The sequence below is a fragment of the Paramisgurnus dabryanus genome, chromosome 3, assembly GCF_030506205.2.
Source record: "Paramisgurnus dabryanus chromosome 3, PD_genome_1.1, whole genome shotgun sequence".
Classification (NCBI taxonomy): Eukaryota; Metazoa; Chordata; class Actinopteri; order Cypriniformes; family Cobitidae; genus Paramisgurnus; species Paramisgurnus dabryanus.
In genome coordinates, this window is record NC_133339.1 from 29,577,018 (window position 1) to 29,595,454 (window position 18,437).

At 42.2% G+C, this 18,437-nt stretch overlaps 1 protein-coding gene across 1 annotated transcript; it reads right to left on the bottom strand.

Moving 5' to 3' along the window:
- Nucleotides 1–14,712: 14,712 nt before the first annotated feature.
- LOC135766942 (uncharacterized) lies at nucleotides 14,713–17,251 on the bottom strand. Its single transcript, XM_065276464.2, has 3 exons — nucleotides 17,064–17,251; nucleotides 16,899–16,976; nucleotides 14,713–16,650 (listed from the first exon to the last, which is right to left on the bottom strand). Exon 3 carries the CDS (start codon nucleotides 15,941–15,943, stop codon nucleotides 14,882–14,884), a length of 1,062 nt encoding a protein of 353 aa, XP_065132536.1. The 5' UTR covers nucleotides 15,944–16,650; nucleotides 16,899–16,976; nucleotides 17,064–17,251; the 3' UTR covers nucleotides 14,713–14,881.
- Between the last annotated feature and the right edge of the window lie 1,186 nt (nucleotides 17,252–18,437).

Here is an 18,437-nt window from a genome sequence, read left to right on the forward strand (position 1 = left end):
TTAGACACACTGTCCACTGCCAGGTACTTCAGTACACTGGATTTAACATCAGGGTACTGGCAGGTGGAGATGACGCAGAGAGCCCGGAAAGCTGCTGCTTTCTGCACCCGTAAGGGCCTGTTTGAATGGAACGTGATGCCTTTCGGGCTGTGCAACGCGCCGGCCACATTCCAGAGGCTCATTGACCGTGTTCTGGTGGGGCTGCAGTGGGAGACCTGTTTGGTCTACCTCGATGACATAATTGTCCTGGGGCGGGACGGAACTGAAATGTTGCAGCGGCTGGGTCAAGTGTTCGACAGACTACGCGCAGCCAACATAAAACTTAAACCGTCAACGTGTGTCCTGTTTCGAGAGCAAGTGGCTTACCTGGGGCACATTGTTTCCTCCAAAGGTGTCGCCACCGACCCCCAAAAGATCCAAAAAGTGGCTGGGTGGCCCACACCCCAAAACATATCTGAAGTGCGTCAGTTTATCGGCCTGGCATCCTATTACCAACGTTTCGTTAAAGATTTTGCCTCCATTGCCAAGCCCCTCCACGAATTGACCAAAAAGTATGCTCGCTTTAACTGGACGGACAAATGCCAGGAGGCATTTGAGCAACTGAAAAGCCATCTGACGTCAGCACCCGTGTTGGGTTATCCTCTCGACAATGGCCAGTTGCTCCTCGACACAGATGCCAGTGACTGGGGAATTGGAGCAGTCCTCTCCCAAGTGCAAGAAGGTGAGGAGAGAGTACTCGCTTATGGAAGCAGGAGATTGTCAGCCACTGAGCAAAACTATTGCACCACCAGACGAGAACTTCTGGCAGCTGTCGAATTCACCTCTCATTTCCGGCAGTACCTGCTAGGGAGATCATTTATCATACGGACTGACCACAGCAGCCTGCACTGGTTGACTTGGATGAGGGAACCCGAGGGCCAACTCGCTCGCTGGTTGGGAAAAACTGGCAGAGTATGACTTCCAAGTGATCCATCGCCCAGGGAGACACCACCAAAACGCAGATGCGCTCTCCAGAAGACCCTGCGGAATGTCCTGCCCATGAACAGTGCCAGAACCTAGTCTTCATAGCCAGCTTCAACATAATGGAATTCAGTGCAACATGGCACAGAGTCCAGCTGCAGAAGATGCTGGAGAAACTCCTGCAGAGCAGCCTCCAGTGGGGGTAGTGGACATTGCCAGTGACAATCAAGCTGGCTCTTTGTTCCGTCCAGGTGTCTACAGAGTGAGTGAGCCAGTCCCAACCAACCGGTTTGGTGGTTGGACTCGAGAGGAGTTAATCAATGCCCAGGAAGCTGACCCAGATATAGCACCAGTAAAAAAATGGATGGACAAAGGGATGGGCAGCTCATCCTGGGCTGATATGGCACCCTACAGCCCTGCCACCAAAGCCTATTGGTCGCAGTGGAAAAGGCTCTACCAGAAAGACGGAGTTTTGTTAAGGAAGTTTTACTGCACGGATGGAAGGGTGTTCTATCCACAGATCCTGCTGCCTCAAGAGTATCGCATCTTGGTGACAGAACAATTGCATGATGGCCAAGTCGGTGGCCATTTTGGAGGAGAAAGGACTCTTGCACATCTCAAGACCCGATACTATTGGTACAATATGAAAGATGATGTCACCCTGTGGTGTCGTACTTGCACCAGCTGCGCTGCAAAATCCCGCCCCAAGAAAACACCTCAACCTGAAAAGATTGTCTCCGAGTGGGTGTGTAGGTACGGAGCTCCACAGTGCCTACACAGCGACCAAGGTACACATTTTGAGTCGGCAGTGTTTCAGGGAATGTGTGAGCTGCTGGGAATCGACAAGACACGGACCACGGCGTTTCGCCCCCAGTCAGATGGCCAAGTGGAGCGTTTCAATGCCACCCTGCAGAAAATCATAGCCACCACTGCAGAACGATGTCATTGGGACTGGGACATTATGACACCATATGCAGTCATGGCTTACCGTGCTACCAAACACAGGTCCATGGGCCTAACACCTAATATGATGTTGTTCGGACGGGAAATTACAGAGCCAGTGGATCTTGTTGCTGGGCTGCCACCTGACCCAGACAACACTGCTACCCCCCCCAGCTTATGTTGTACAGCTCAGGAAACGACTCGAGCTATCTCACCAGTTGGCCCGGGAGGAGCTGGGAAAAATCTGTTGAGCGTGCTAAAGGACAGTACAACAAAAATGTTTGCAGAGTCCAACACAAAGTCGGTGATGTAGTATGGCTCTTGATCAAAGGCACGAGGAGAGTACAGAATAAAGTGCGAAAGTTCCTGCCTTCCTACGAGGGCCCATACTTCGTAGTTGGTCTACTGGATGATTTGGTCTATCGGATTAAAAGGGGCCCGAGGACGAAGATGAAAGTCGTTCATCATGACAAACTTAAAGCTTACCATTCCAGGACAACCCTCGACAATAGCTGGGTTTTTCATGAGGCTAAAACGTGGGCACCAGTGGAAGCAACACCCCCGTTGTCAGACCCCAGCTCTTCAGAAATCAATGTTAGCCCCCTCGACATTTGGGGCGAATCACCAGAGAAGGAGGACCCTGTGGTGGGTTCCCTACCGGGCCTTTTCTCCGTACCACCATTATCGTCAGCTTCACTAAGCAGCGGCCAGCTCCCTTGTCAACCCGCTGAGCTTTCACTGGATGCGGCTGGGACCCAGCATGAGGCCAGGGGACAAGCTGTTTGCCCAGGTTTAAACTCCACTCCTCAGCAACGACCCCGGCGGGTCCGCAGAGCTCCTGACACGTTTGGTGATTGGATTGGTTATTAAGCAAATCTACCTGAGGTTGGGTGTAGGTGGATCGCTGCCCTCCTCAGAGGAAAAGAGTTCCAGTAAAACAAACAAACAAACAAACTAAGAGTTCATGTGTTGTCAAAAGCAAAAGAGTTCCTGTAATGTCAAAAAAAAAAAAAAAAAAATGTTTCAATATTGTATCATTACAAAAGTAACTTGTTTATGTTGAAGTTAAAAATGTGAAGATGGTGTGGGCTTCGTATAATTGTTTACTACCAAGATTTGGTAATTTGGATTCTAATGGGCTACATAGTTTTGTTATAATAGTCTGGGTTTGTTACTGCTAAGAGCTTAGTAACAGAATATTTTGCTTTCGTTTCGCACTTGAAATCACACTCCTGAGTAACTTTATGTTAACGTTGAGGATGTTTGGATAATGACTGTCTAATCAATATTTTCCTGTATACTGGTAATGATGCTGGAGATATGTTAAAGGGTTCATCATTCTCCAGAGTGGGGGTAGTGTTGCAATCTCTGCCTCCCTCTGTTGGCGTGTTGAATAAAGAAAACGCATTTGTGTGACGAAGTGCCCTTTTCGGCGCTCCGTAGGAAGGAAAATACAAAATATAAACAGCATATAGTTGGTCTGAGTGTAAAAATGATAATGCTGCAAGCTATGTTCCAGTTGCTACCAAGCAAAGTGCCTATTCAGACTGTTAATGTGTACGACTGTGAGTAATAAAGCCCGAGTTCACTTTTGCAACCAACCGACGGATCAGTTTTCACTTTGTTTTATTTTTGTTATACTCCGGCTTTGTTAGCCCGGATCTCTAGACGCAAGTTACCTGTCACGAGCCAAGTATTATGAGCCTGAAAGCAAAAAGGTAACACTATAATCATTCATTCATTCAACCCAGTGCATGCCAGGTTTGTGCTGTGGCTCTGAATTAAAAGTGAATTAAAGAATAGAAATGAAAAGAGGTTGCGTGTTTTGCCATGTTATTAGTCTATAGGTAGCATTATAGTGGGCTCTAGCTCTATTGTGTTTGGTTATGTGTACCATAATTTACCAGACTTTTACCAGATCATTTGTCTATGTTTATAATTCTGACAGTGATTGTTATTGTATTTTGCCATAAGTCTTCACCATGCCTATTCAAAGCTCGAGGGCAAACACATAACTTCTAGATTTATAAGCAGCAATAAACTACATTTTAACATTTTATAATGCCTAGTCATACTTCTGTTATTTTGATGAAAGTAACTCAAAAGTAACGTAACTCATTACAGTTCAGAGACAGTAATATTGTAATGTGACTAATTACTTTCAAATTACAGTAATTTGTAATATATAATGTATTACACTTTGTAAGTAATTTTCCCAACACTGTTAATCAGTATAACGTAGACTTCTGTAGACATGTGGCAGCTTCAGCCATTTGCAGCTATGAAAAGTTTGGCGGCTGCAGCAGCCATTTAGGTTTCGGCTGAGCCGGCTAGCCAGCCAATAACTTCATCAGCCAGCCATTATTCTCAAAACAAATGGCTTCGCGGCTTCGAGGGTGATCGATGGTTGTGTGTGGGGTATGTGTTTGTTTATTGACCTGTGGTGACGGTTCCTCATGTGTTCACTAACCTCGCCCGCTCATTTCGGTAATTGTTCACCGGTGGTGTCTTGTTTACTTTTCCCTTTATATTGCACGCCGTCCTGTCTCTCGTTGCGCGCTCATTGTTTTGGTCATAGTCTTGTTGCCTTGCCTTGTCTTGTCGGACGTGTCTGTGCTTTCTCTCTAGTTACCCCAGGTTTGGGTTTCGGCGTTCAGAGACTCGTCTTCGTCCGGGATCTACTCGCCTGTGGATTTATGAACTTGAATTCTATTGACTCTGATTTTTTCCCCTGAACGACTGGTTCGCTTCGTATTCAGGCGGTACACCAGTTTCTTCCGGGTTTCATCGGCTATCACCATCACCCGTGAGTGGATATCTCCAGGTATCGAACATTGTGGATTATATGAACTCTATTGACTCTGATTGTTTCTCTGGACATCTGTTTTGCTTCGTATTCAGGCAGTACACCAGCTACTTTCGGGTTGCGTCAGCTACATCTGCATCCGCAGTGGATTACTTGCAGTCTTTGAACATTGGATTTTACATCTTCCATCTCCGCCTTTCATCCACCGTCAGTAGTGCGTGTTTCATACCCTCTGTCGCGTGTGGTGATTGTGCTGGTGTCTACGACTGTGAGCGTGGGTGGCTCTCTCTCTTCAAGATCTGAACTGGACTATTTTCCTGTAGTGCCGACTCACTCTCTCCTACTGTTGTGTGTGCTTCATACTATGGCGTCATTATGGTGCCACAATTATGCGCGCGCAAGATCATATTTTGAGCACATGAAACTGAATTTAGCACGCGCGTGAACCGAGATTGTGAAGAAATATTCGTCTCGCAAATATAAAAGTGCTTCGCGCGAACGAAACTGCTTGTCTGCATGCATGTATTCAAACGTGCCCCTCCTCTCGCGCAAAACCCCAATTTGCTCGATCTCCTACTACCTCTCTGCGCGCGCTAAAGATCCTTCAGCTCACGCGCTCAATCAGTGGAGTCTCCAAGGCTGCGTCCGAAACCGAATACTGTATAGTAGGTACTGAATTAGATGAAGTACCTACTTACTTGGCGTTAAAACAGTAGGTACTGTATAGTATGAATCCGGGTAGTATGAATGAGATTCGGACGTACTACATTCCGCCATGTTGCTACATCACGTGACATACGTCGTCATCACGTCATGTCATTTCAGCGTGAAAACAGCCGCGTGCCTCTTCTTCTTCGTTGGATAACTCCTCGTCCGGGGCATCATGGGATAGTGAAGCGTCCATCGTATGCACACTGCAAAATCTAACCGGAAGTAGTAGGTCATCCGGGTACTTTTCGCATACTGTTTTTCGAATACTATGTATTCGGACATACTACTCGCCTCGCCTACTGCTTTTCTCGTACTATATAGTATGTAGTAGGCGGTTTTGGACGCAGCACAAGTGGTGCTCGATGCAGAGCCAAATGGGCGGAGCTGGAGCTCCAGGCCCGCCTCGCTGGATCTAATGGGCGTGGCAGCATCAAGTGCTCAGGCGCAGATAGTGTTTGTTTGTATCAAGGACTCCGGAGTATTGCACGGTAATTTAAAGATAAACTGAACTTTAATATGTATATAAAATCTTAATTTTACAATTATCGCTGTCTCGACGTGATTTTTGGGAGTATGTTAAACACTCGATAGCTAATGTGCAAACATTATCCCATCCACCACAAGTGGTACATAGGGTTTTTATTGTAGTTTTTATTTTTTTTTATTTAAATATTTGTTTAACCTGCACAGATGCATCAGACAATACTTTTGCAAGGACAGGATCTTCTGCTGTCTTTATCACTGTGCCTACTGTAAATAACATGTAGCACATGCGAAATGCAGTTCAACAAAAAGGTAACGTTATGTGTGTGTGAATTACCTATTTTAATTATACTGTGTGTGAAAAAATCATGTTTTTTAACCTTTCTGTTTGTGCATGTCATAGTAATTTCTTCCTTGCATTTAAAACTAAAAACATATTGTTCATTTAATATTTTCTTGTGTTGTGAAACTTTGGGATGTCTGAATTTAAACTAATTTACTTCAGTTGTTGTTGTTATAGTTCTTCTGCTTTATATTACTTATGACAAGTTAAAAACAGGTATATAAATACTCTTTATGTTGTGCTCTTGAGCAAGGTGATTCTTCACAAAAGCTGTTCATGCACTGCACTGTGCAAAATGTAAACAAGACAATTATGATAATTTATTCTTTCTATGTTTTAGATTTTATCATTATCAAGCATGGTCTCAAGTGCAGGCAATCCCCAGGCTTTCACTGCTGTTACTGTACATCAACAGTAATCAGATGTGATGCATTTTCAAATGTGTAAAAATCCAGCCTCTGGACAACCTACCATTGGCTGCAGCACATCCTTCATCCCCAGCATCAGCATCCCCACCTTCATTTTGCCCGGACATTGGAACATGTCTGTACTAATTTTGAGGTGCAGCTTTTTAACTTCTTGCTTGTAAACTTTTTTAATATCTGTAGTGGAGTATTAAGAAAAAACGCAGTACACAGTTGTCACAAATAACCCACTTAGGGTCAGTTAAGTAAACTAAGTGCACGTTTTTAACAAAACTATAAACAAACAGAAAGACTTAACTTAAAAAAACAATCCCTAGGGGGTGGTTTCTGGACAGGGATTATTCTTAACCAGGACTAGGCCTTGGTTTAAAAATGAAATATAAAAAACATGCCTTACTAAAAACATTACTTGTGTGCATTTTGAGGCAAAATAAAGGGCACTGATGCATTTTAAGATATGTCAGTGCAAGTTGTTTTCAGTTTGGACAGCTCTTACATTTATTTTATTCTAGGACTAGTCTAATCCCTGTCTGGGAAACCACCCCTAGATGTGACAGCTATATACTGTATTAATTGTATATAGTCTAATTGTATTGTCTATAATTAACAGGGTGGCCCTCTACAGCTAGGAGGAATTGATTTTGGGGTATTTATGGTAAGTGGTCTTATATTTGCTGTGTACACCTTTCTCTGTGTACTAAACACTCTATGTTATGACTGTGAGAACACATAAAAAAATGAATGATTAAGATTTTCGATTGCTATCTTTTACCAGTCTGGCACACCTATACCTATACCTATGTTTGTCTCTTCCCACAGTCAAGTCCCACAGTCAAGTCCCACAACTTCTCACCCAGGAAGTAACATATCCAGATAACATGAAATTCAATCCACCTGAGTCAGATGTTATGGAGATCATCCAGACACCAGAAGTAGATGTATGTAGAGGGAATGTTTATGTACTGATTGACTTGTTTAACTTGTTTATGTGTGTATTTACCTTTCCTGTTTCATGAATTTGTTTATGAGCAGCACACCATTATTAATTATATTATTATTGGGATTCTTATATAGCACACAGGACTCAGCGGTGATGAGAAACATTCAGCTGACCTGTGAGTGCGTAAAGGAGACCACTTGCTGGGAAGATGAGCTGCAAAAAATCTAAAGGATGATGCCCTGTTGGCTTTTACAATGTGGGACATGTTTTATGAGGGTGAAAGGAATGAAGAAGAAATGCCGACTCCCTTCCCTTTTACATTTTATAGAAGAGCAGGAGATATATGAGACAAAAAAGTTATCCGTGGGTTTTGTTGACAAAACCCTGTCTTGTGAATCTACTAGTGGGGATAGACTAATGTGAATATTGATTTTTTTATTGGTTTTGTAAAATACCATTAAACGTTTGTGTGAACTGTGAAGTGATGTGTTCTTGAAATAAATGTATAATATTTATTATTGTGTCTTATTATACCATTAAAGTGTTGTTTTCTTGAAATATTCGTGATATTATTTTATATCTTCTTATTATGACATTTTATCTAGAATTAAGATTTATTTTATGTTATATGCACATTTTGCTAAATTTGGGTTAATAGAGACCAATAAATCCACTTGTAGGACAGTGGAGTACAACAATTGTAGGACACCTGAGTATGTGACTATTAAATTACATTTATCTTCTACAAAAATGTAGTTGAAGCGAATGCCTCACTAATCTCAAAGCACATCGTATATCCTTTACTGTGGGAAGTCACATGGTTTTACACTATTTGTCTGCTTATTTATTAAAATAGCATAATGCATAGCCTATCACATAAAGGTTGAATCTATCCAAAGTTAGAGTCAATATTCCATTTAAATTTGCAAAATCATTTTTACAGCATATATGCTTTCACATTTACATACAATAAGGGCAGATTAGGTTACCTAGTCTTATTTATTACTATTATATTTATTTATTTATTGAATTAATCCGATGATTTGGTAATATAACAAGGTCGTATTAAACATTAGGAAATGCAACATGAAAAAACAATGAACAATATAGCTTTTCAGCAAGTATTAATTCTTGTTAATGTTAGTTAATGTCAATAGTTATTTAGTTCATGCATTAACTAATGTTAACAGTAACAACGTTTGATTTTATAAATGTATTGGTAAATGCTGAAATTAACACGAACTAAGATTCATAAATGCTATAGAAGTATTGTTATTTGATAGTTCATGTTAGCCAATGCATTAACTAATCTAAACAAATACAACCTTATTGTAAAGTGTTAATGTGTTATCGATCATTTAGATTAGTTCACACTTGTGATTGAGTGTCAGGCCAGCCAATCGGAATTTAGCTGTCTCATCTCTGATTGGCTGTAACGATGACTCCGCTGATGCTTAGTTGTTTTGAGCGCGTGAGCTGAAGGATCTTAGCGCGCGCAGAGAGGTAGTAGGAAAGCGAGCAAATTGAGGTTTTGCACGAGAGGAGGGGCACGTTTGAATACATGCAGACAAGCAGTTTCGTTCACGCGAAGCACTTTTATATTTGCGAGACGAATATTTCTTCACAATCTCGGTCCACGCGCGTGCGAAATTCAGTTTCATGTGCTCAAAATATGATCTTGCGCGCGCATAATTGTGGCACTAAAATGACACCATACATACCGGCAGTAGTGAATACATCCAGGGTGAGTCGAGGGTGATTGCCTTGTGTGGTTCTGGGAATATTGACTTTCTGCACCTCTTCCTTTTCTAAATAAACATTGTGAACTTGCTATTGACTCCGAACCCTTCATTATGACACACAAAACTTTTATTTCAAATAAAAAGTCATGACAATTTTTCGTTGGTTTTGCGGCCTGGCTTCCTCTGTTCGTCTCACAAATGTTGTTCTGCATTACAAAAAACATTAATGAAAGCCTTCAGTAAATGTTTCTTCACTGTGCCTTGACAATAATTGAGTTTTCTGAGCCAGTTATTAACTTTATGTAGCCAGTGGTTAATTGAAACAACACAGGATACAAAATAAATTACTTTGGGGCTTTATTCTGGCTGCTGCCTCTATGTAGGTCAGCGGTCGAAAGGAGCCAGTAATTATGAACAAAAAATAAAATTGTACTGGTTAAATTGTTTCGGTTTCTTGATGTACAAATTTAGTATGAAAGACAACTGATTAACTGATTTAAATCAAATCAAATCAAATTAAATACAATGCCAGGGATGAATACATCAGGCTAACACAATAACAATAGCCTAGTACAATTTCCGGAATGAAATACGGTAGAGGCTAACAGTCAAATGCAAAGCAGTACATTAGTTTACAATTAAACTTCACAATTATCTGCATTTACTTTACACAATAAGAAAATAATAAACAGCTCACACAGTATTCAATTAGTTTTTAACAGCCCTTAAACAGACATGAAATGCTTTTAATACACCCCAATTCTTAACATGACATTACACTTACATTCAAGAACACTGGGCTTTAAATAAGAGAAAGAAAATTAAATTAACATTTGTTACAACACATACCCAGTCTTTGCACGTGTTTCACGCGTGATCAACCCATATTCAGTGCACATAAACTCTCATGCGTTCTTAATAGACGATCTATAAAACAATTGTCATTTAACACATATGTAGTATGTAAATATAACATTCAAACATTCTGTTAACTGGTCTAGAATGGATATTTACCTCATCAAACCTTAATTAGGTGTTTATTTGATCAAAACCGGGAGCTCTAGCATGCGATCTGCTCTCTCTTCACTCAAAACTAACTCACTGCACACTGCTGGAGGCAATGCCGTAAAGCGAGTGTCGCAACACCCACTCTTAAAGGGGCCACGACCAATTTTATGTCAGATGTCATTTTGAAAGGATTACTCCACTTGGCTACATTCTCCCCTGCTAAATGTCATTGTCCTCGATGACTAATACATATTTTTTACTTCTTTGACAGCTTCTCTAAAAAACACACTGCCTAAGCTGGTTAACACTTGAGAAAAGACTTCAGGGCTAAGTGACACTGCATTACATGCTGATCTCGGTTCATTAAAGAGATTTGAGTGCAGACCAGCATTGGCCCTTTTTGATCGCCTAGGCATTGGTACAGGCCTTTCCAGTACTGGTTTCTCCACTTCTGGAGCGCGGTTAGCGATAGCGGCAAATCTTTCGGAAACAGAATCTTTCTGTTCAGTGCTAGCTGAAACCAAGTTAGATTGATCTACCAATGCTCCATCATCCGTGAAATTTTCAATCTGTGTTGTCTCTTGCAAACTAGGGTAAGTGACTTCCTCTAACACAACAAAATCAGGATCAGATTGCACTTCAACCAGCTCAGATTCAGAACCTTCTTTAGGCTGTGGTGTTGAAGGAGGATGACTCTCCATCACCCCTGGTTCAGGAGTATAAATGACACAGGCCGCAGGTCAGCTCTATGCACTCTCTTTATAGGGCCACCCTCAAGAGGCTCAACGGTGTGTGTGGTACCCTGTACATCTATGACTTTGTATACGGTAGGACTCCATGAATCCTGTATCTTATTCCTACCCAAGGGTCTATGACGCAGATACACCTGCTGACCAACATTGATCACAGGACAATACACCTTGTCATTCAGAGGGGCTAACCTCTCAGCGGCCTTGTGTTCAGCGAATTCTCTTGCCTTTTTGTGTGCCTCTGTCAATCTTTCCTGATGCACAACTAACCAGTCTTGTTTTCTGTCCACAGGCTGTTCATGACCTAGCAGGGAATCGACTGGAAGGTGTGGATGGACTCCGAAAAGTAAGTAATAAGGTGAGTATCCAGTGGTTGCATGTGGCGTGACATTGTATGCATGAACCAACTCAGCAAGATGTTCTGGCCAGCGTCTTTTCTTTTCAGGGGGAAGCGTGCGCAGCAGATCATGTAGCGTTCTATTGAAACGCTCGCACTGAGCATTGCCCTGAGGCCGGTAAGGTGTAGTGCGGGTTTTCTTCACACCATACATTTTACACAGCTCGGCAATCACTTCACTTTCAAAATTTCTTCCCTGATCAGAATGCAATCTTTCAGGTACACCATACTTCATGAACCATTCCCTCAATAAGAGTTTGGCAGTAGTCTCAGCTTTCTGATCTCTAGTTGGGAATGCTTGTGTGAATTTGGTGAAGACGTCTGTCATGATTAACACACTTTCCCGACCATCAGAGGAGGGTTCAAGCACAGTAAAATCCACTGCCACTACTTCAAGAGGTCTGGACACTAGAAAGGGCTTCATTGGGGCATGTATCCTGGGCTGTGGCATTTTTGTTAAGATGCATCTCTGACACTTTTTGATCCACTGCTCCACGTCATTATACATTCCCACCCAGAAGCATCGCGGTCGCAGCAGACTAACAGTGCGCTCAATCCCCTGATGTCCCATGTTGTCATGCACACTTTCGAGGACAGATTCTTTTAAACACTCAGGTAGGAGCAGCTGTTTAATTTCACCTTGATGTTGATCTTTCACAATGCGATAAAGCAAACCATCTTGTTCCTGGATACTTTTCCACTGCTTTATCAGAGATAGGGTGGACTTAGAAAGTCGAGATCTGTCAGAGTGGGAGGGCTTTTTTCTGCATTCCCAGAAAGTCTTGAAAGAACTGATGGTAGGATCGTTCTTCTGGAAATCTACCAGCTCTTCTACTTTATAGCCCGGCAAGGTATGCGTACTTCCCTGGTTGTCATTGCCTGTACTTTCTCCACAATCCAAGGCACGAATTTGTCTGACCCTGCAACAGCTCTCACCAGCAACCACTAAGTCAGGCTCCAGGCTTGTCCCTTTGTTGACTACATTACAGATAGCAACACAGTTGTCATACTCGTCAGGAAGGGTAGGCTCCCCTGCTGAAGGGTGCCTAGACAGAGCATCAGCAGCTGCATTGTGTCGGCCAGAGCGATACTTCACCTCGAAGTCAAAAACGGATAGTTGGGCGACCCACCTTTGTTCAATTGCACCGAGCTTAGCTGTTTTAAGGTGGCACAGGGGGTTGTTGTCGGTGATAACTACAAATTTAGAGCCCAGCAGATAACCACGAAACTTTTCCGAAATGGCCCATTTAAGGGCCAACAGCTCCAGTTTCATGCTGCTGTAATTTCGGTCGTTTCTTTCCGCCTTACGAAGTCTCCTACTAGCGAATGCAATGACTCTCTTGGAGTCGCCCTGCTGCTGGTATAGTATTGCTCCCAAACCTTCATTACTTGCATCAGTCTCTAAGATGAACGGGAGACTAAAGTCTGCATAACCCAACACAGGAGCAGAGGTGAGGTTCTGTTTCAGGATCTCGAATGCTGATTGGCACTCAGATGACCACAAAGCACTAAAATCCTTCCTCGCACTGCCAAACTGGGAAATACACAGATTCACTAAATCATGAAGGGGTCCAGCAATCTTAGAAAAACCCTCAATGAACTTTCTGTAGTAACTACAGAACCCTAAGAACGAGCGTAATTCTTTTACAGAGCTGGGGACTTTCCATTGCTTTACTGCCTCAATTTTCCCTGGATCTGTAGCAACACCTTTTGCTGAGATTTGATGACCCAAAAAGGTTACTTCTTGCTGTAGGAAGTGGCACTTTTCAGGCTTTATTTTAAGGCCAGTTTCCTTTAACCTCTTAAAGACTATTTCCAACCTCCGCAAGTGCTCTGGGAAAGTGGCAGAGTACACCAGTATATCATCCAAATACACTAGCATGATCTGAAAGATTAGGTCACCCATAGTAGTCTGCATCAGGCGTTGAAACGTTGACGGTCCATTACAAACCCCAAAAGGCATGCGGGAGTACTCAAAAATTCCAAAAGGAGTTGTAAATGCAGTCTTATGCCTGTCACGCTCGTTAACAGCAACCTGATGGTACCCACTCGCCAGGTCGATTGAAGAGAAGAATGTTGCTCCTTTAAGAGCATCAAAACTTTCATCTATTCTAGGTAAAGGGAAAGCATCTCGGCGGGTCTTAGCGTTGAGCTGTCTGTAATCGACACATAGCCTGAGGCTGCCATCCGTCTTCCTCACTAGCACTATAGGGGAGGCATAAGCACTGGTGCTTTCTTGAATCACTCCCTTCTTGAGAAGTTTACTGATGTGTTCTCGAACTTCCCTGTACTGTGTGGGTGGGATACGCCTATAAGGCTGTGTCACTGGGACATCATCGGACAAATGGATTTCATGTTTCACCTTATCGGTAAAACCAAGGTCTTCATCTTCAAGCGCAAACACCTCAGCGTACTGCATTAACAAATCACTCAGCGCTGCCTGCTGCTCAATGGTGCCACCAACATGAAGCTTACTAAGGAACTCTGCTGTGTCGTTTCCCAATCCCTGATTGCTTTTAACATTAACCGTGATCTCCTCCATATCAGCTGAAACACGTTGGAACTTTACCTCATAAGCCTCATTTAACTTCAAACTCTCAACATGCGTTAATGTCCCAAGCCTGGTTCGAGCCTGTAACCAGATGTCTTCTGAGGAAAGATTGACAACTTGCACAGGAAACAATGATGTCTCTGATGACACCAGAGAAGGTACAACAATGAGTCCACCCAGTAATGGTGTGTTCATAGGCTCCAACAGGTAATCAAATGAACCATCATGAAGTACATCTTTGGCGCCTCTGGCCATCACTGTAGCAACTGAAGAAGCAGGTATGTGGACCATGTCTTTTCCAGCTATCCGTACTGCTATTCTTTTCTCTTGACTATGAGCATTGTTCAACTGTTGAAATGTTTCTCTCCAATCCGATTGCAATTTTCCGCCAAGTGTGGTATCAAATTCTGCATGGACCAGTTGCCTGCATCTGCTGATAATGTTCATGCCAATTAATGCTGGTACCCGAGAGGAGTTCTGTGTGTCTCTGACAACCAGGAAGCCGCATTCTGGAAGGACAATACCCATAGTTTTGACTTCCAGCTCCAGGTAACCAAGATAAGGTATGTCCAAACCATTAGCTGCAGTCAGTTTCAACCAGCCTGCTGTTGAAAGTATATCTTTTTCTTCACCAGACAGGTGTTCCCTGAAGAAACTCTCTGAAATAGTGCTGACTTGGCTCCCTGTGTCCAGTAGACACGCAACACTCACTCCATTGATACTTAGGTTAGCAACAGGACATTTTCCCACAGCACGCTCGAGTAGTCTGTCACGGCTAGTATCCATGTTAGTTGAGCCAATGGATTGCCCCCGAACTGCCTGGCTCACAGCAAACGAGGGTGAGCATTTCCCGGAGGTACGGGGGTAGTAGCAGTTTCTGCGACAGTCTGTCTGTTCTTCCTCACGCACCTCCTAGCGATGTGTCCTACACCATTGCAACGGAAACATATCGGTTGGCCATCTTCTGTAAACCTTGGTTGCATCTTGGGTCTAGTTTGATTTATAGGTTCTGACTGGCTGCCCTGTGCTGTGAGTTTCTCAACTGCTTTTGTAAGTTCCCCGATAACCTTTCCTTGTTCTGCTACAATTTTCAAAACGTCTTCCAGACTCACTGGTTTTGTTTCAGGTACATTAATAGCAGCACACTGAGCATCAGGTGTCTCAGAAACAACATTTCGACTGCTGACCACTTTTGTGACATGAGGCTTTGGATCTTCTAAAAACCACAGGAGAGCTTCGTCACGCACATCGATAAGTGTGGACTCTGGTTTGTCTCTTACAAGCTTACGAAGTTCTCTTCTGAGGCCAGCATCTCTAATGCCCTCAATGAATTGATCCCGAATAGCTGAACTTGTGTTAGTCATTGCATTTGGTGACTGTTTCAGGATGGAGTTCTGAATCTGTGACAACGCATGCGAGTATGCACGGATATCTTCACCTTCCCTTTGTTTACGACTATAGAAGGTCTGCAATAGCTGTGATATGCTGCGTTTCTCTCGAAAAGCCGCTCTCAGATATTCAAAGAGGTCACATGTTTCATCTGACTCATTTCCCATTCGTAACCTGACCTCCTCTAAAGCTGCACCTCTTAGGAGTGACAGGACGAAGTCTAACTGATCCTCTGTGGACTGATTTCGGACCAGCAGCACCCTCTCTACTTCCTCAATAAACTCGTCAACATTTCTCCCATCTTTGCTTAAATCACCACTAAATGGTTGTATCTGACGTTCTCTAGGTACGTAAATATAAGACCTGGACGGCTCTTTGCTCAGATTAGCGATGGCTGCTCTAGTCTCTTCATGTTTACGGCTAAGTTCTCTAAGTTGTCCCTGAATGTCATGCATATTACTTTCTGCACCCTGTGCATCATCATCTGACTGTGACATTTTTCAAATGTACAAATTAACTCAGCTGTACACGACAAAACAGTTGACAAAAAAAAAAATAAACAGTCTCTTAATCAGTTTGCACTCTTTTAGAAGCAAAAGGATATGTTTTCAATTCTTTTGATACTTCTGTATTTCTCTTTGACTGTCTCTGGATAGGTTTCTAAGCACACAGCACTCTGTGGATTCCGGCGGAGGTAGAGCACTCTTCCTCCCCCTCCAGCAGTACCGTCACCGCCAAGTCTCTTCCAACCGACCTCTGTTCACTGGACTACCGCCTGGACCCCAGAAGACAGCCTCCACTCCGTGTTCCACAGAAACCTATCTTCACCTCTACCGTATTTTCAAACCAAAATTTTTCTTTTTAGCTCCCAACAGCCAGAAACCCCACTCCTGGTACCAAATTATGTAGCCAGTGGTTAATTGAAACAACACAGGATACAAAATAAATTACTTTGGGGCTTTATTCTGGCTGCTGCCTCTATGTAGGTCAGCGGTCGAAAGGAGCCAGTAATTATGAACAAAAAATAAAATTGTACTGGTTAAATTGTTTCGGTTTCTTGATGTACAAATTTAGTATGAAAGACAACTGATTAACTGATTTAAATCAAATCAAATCAAATTAAATACAATGCCAGGGATGAATACATCAGGCTAACACAATAACAATAGCCTAGTACAATTTCCGGAATGAAATACGGTAGAGGCTAACAGTCAAATGCAAAGCAGTACATTAGTTTACAATTAAACTTCACAATTATCTGCATTTACTTTACACAATAAGAAAATAATAAACAGCTCACACAGTATTCAATTAGTTTTTAACAGCCCTTAAACAGACATGAAATGCTTTTAATACACCCCAATTCTTAACATGACATTACACTTACATTCAAGAACACTGGGCTTTAAATAAGAGAAAGAAAATTAAATTAACATTTGTTACAACACATACCCAGTCTTTGCACGTGTTTCACGCGTGATCAACCCAGATTCAGTGCACACAAACTCTCATGCGTTCTTAATAGACGATCTATAAAACAATTGTCATTTAACACATATGTAGTATGTAAATATAACATTCAAACATTCTGTTAACTGGTCTAGAATGGATATTTACCTCATCAAACCTTAATTAGGTGTTTATTTGATCAAAACCGGGAGCTCTAGCATGCGATCTGCTCTCTCTTCACTCAAAACTAACTCACTGCACACTGCTGGAGGCAATGCCGTAAAGCGAGTGTCGCAACACCCACTCTTAAAGGGGCCACGACCAATTTTATGTCAGATGTCATTTTGAAAGGATTACTCCACTTGGCTACATTTAGGTTAAATTATGTGCTAGCTAACCTGCTGCTACTGTTAGCTGGCAACTTTCTTGAAAAAACATTGTTTAAAATGCGTTAGTCATGTATTAACAAAACCAGTCACCTTATCCAGCATGCAGATCCTGCTTACATCACTCGCAGCCGTACTCCACAGTGTAGAAAGTTTTTAAAACCTCTTTCACATCAGGATCGTGTTCCAGCAAACCTCCTGCAGACGGGTGTGCGCTCTACGCCTGTGCATAACGCAAGTAGTCGTTTTTTGCTTCAGCGCGAGCTGGTGGATACCCATCTGCTGTTGTTTCATTCTGGTTTGCAATTGCATAAATTATATATGGCTAAAATACTTGTGTTTACACATGTTGCAAAGTTTTATTCTACCAATGATAACACCTATTAAAAATAAACAAATAGCCTGCTGCTTTGTGGTCATTATTGTGTCATTTGAAATAAAAGAGTTTCAGAGTCAAGCATATCCAATTGCAAAGCACCACTGTAAATATGTCCGCAAATGTTAGAGTGTCCTGATGAATAGGGAATAAGTTGCTATTTTTATTGTACTTACCTCAAAAAAAGATAACCACATTAAACCAGCTGGACTTTTGTTATTAAAAGCAAGTAATATAGGCTACTAAAATAAAAGTGATGTGCTGTTATATTTATTTGACGTTGTAGCTCATAGACATCGACTGTATACAACATTCAGTAGTCAATATGAAAAATTCACAATACAATCATAAAAATAATACATCATTTCCCCATAGACTTAAGTCATACATACCACATAATATTACAATAGGTACCCTGTAGTTATAAAATACTTAGAGTATAAATAATTTATAATTCATCATATTCTTAACCCCTTATTACCTCAAACTTAACATATTTGTCACAAATTAACCTGTATTGACTGCACCTGTCCTCATTTGTCATGATTAGTTTGCTCACACCTGTCTTTGATTAACTCCATCATCACTCTGTAGCCCTTTCTCAATATGCGTTCTTGTCTGTACTTGTGTTCTTGCGGACTGGTGAAACGTCATCAGTCGCGGCCCAAGTACTGTTCCAATTCAAAGTTCGCATCAAGCCCAAGTTCACATAAAATCCCCGGATGTGTTCTTGATCCGCCCATTTTATCGAGGATGCATCAGAGGAGACTTGTGTGGACT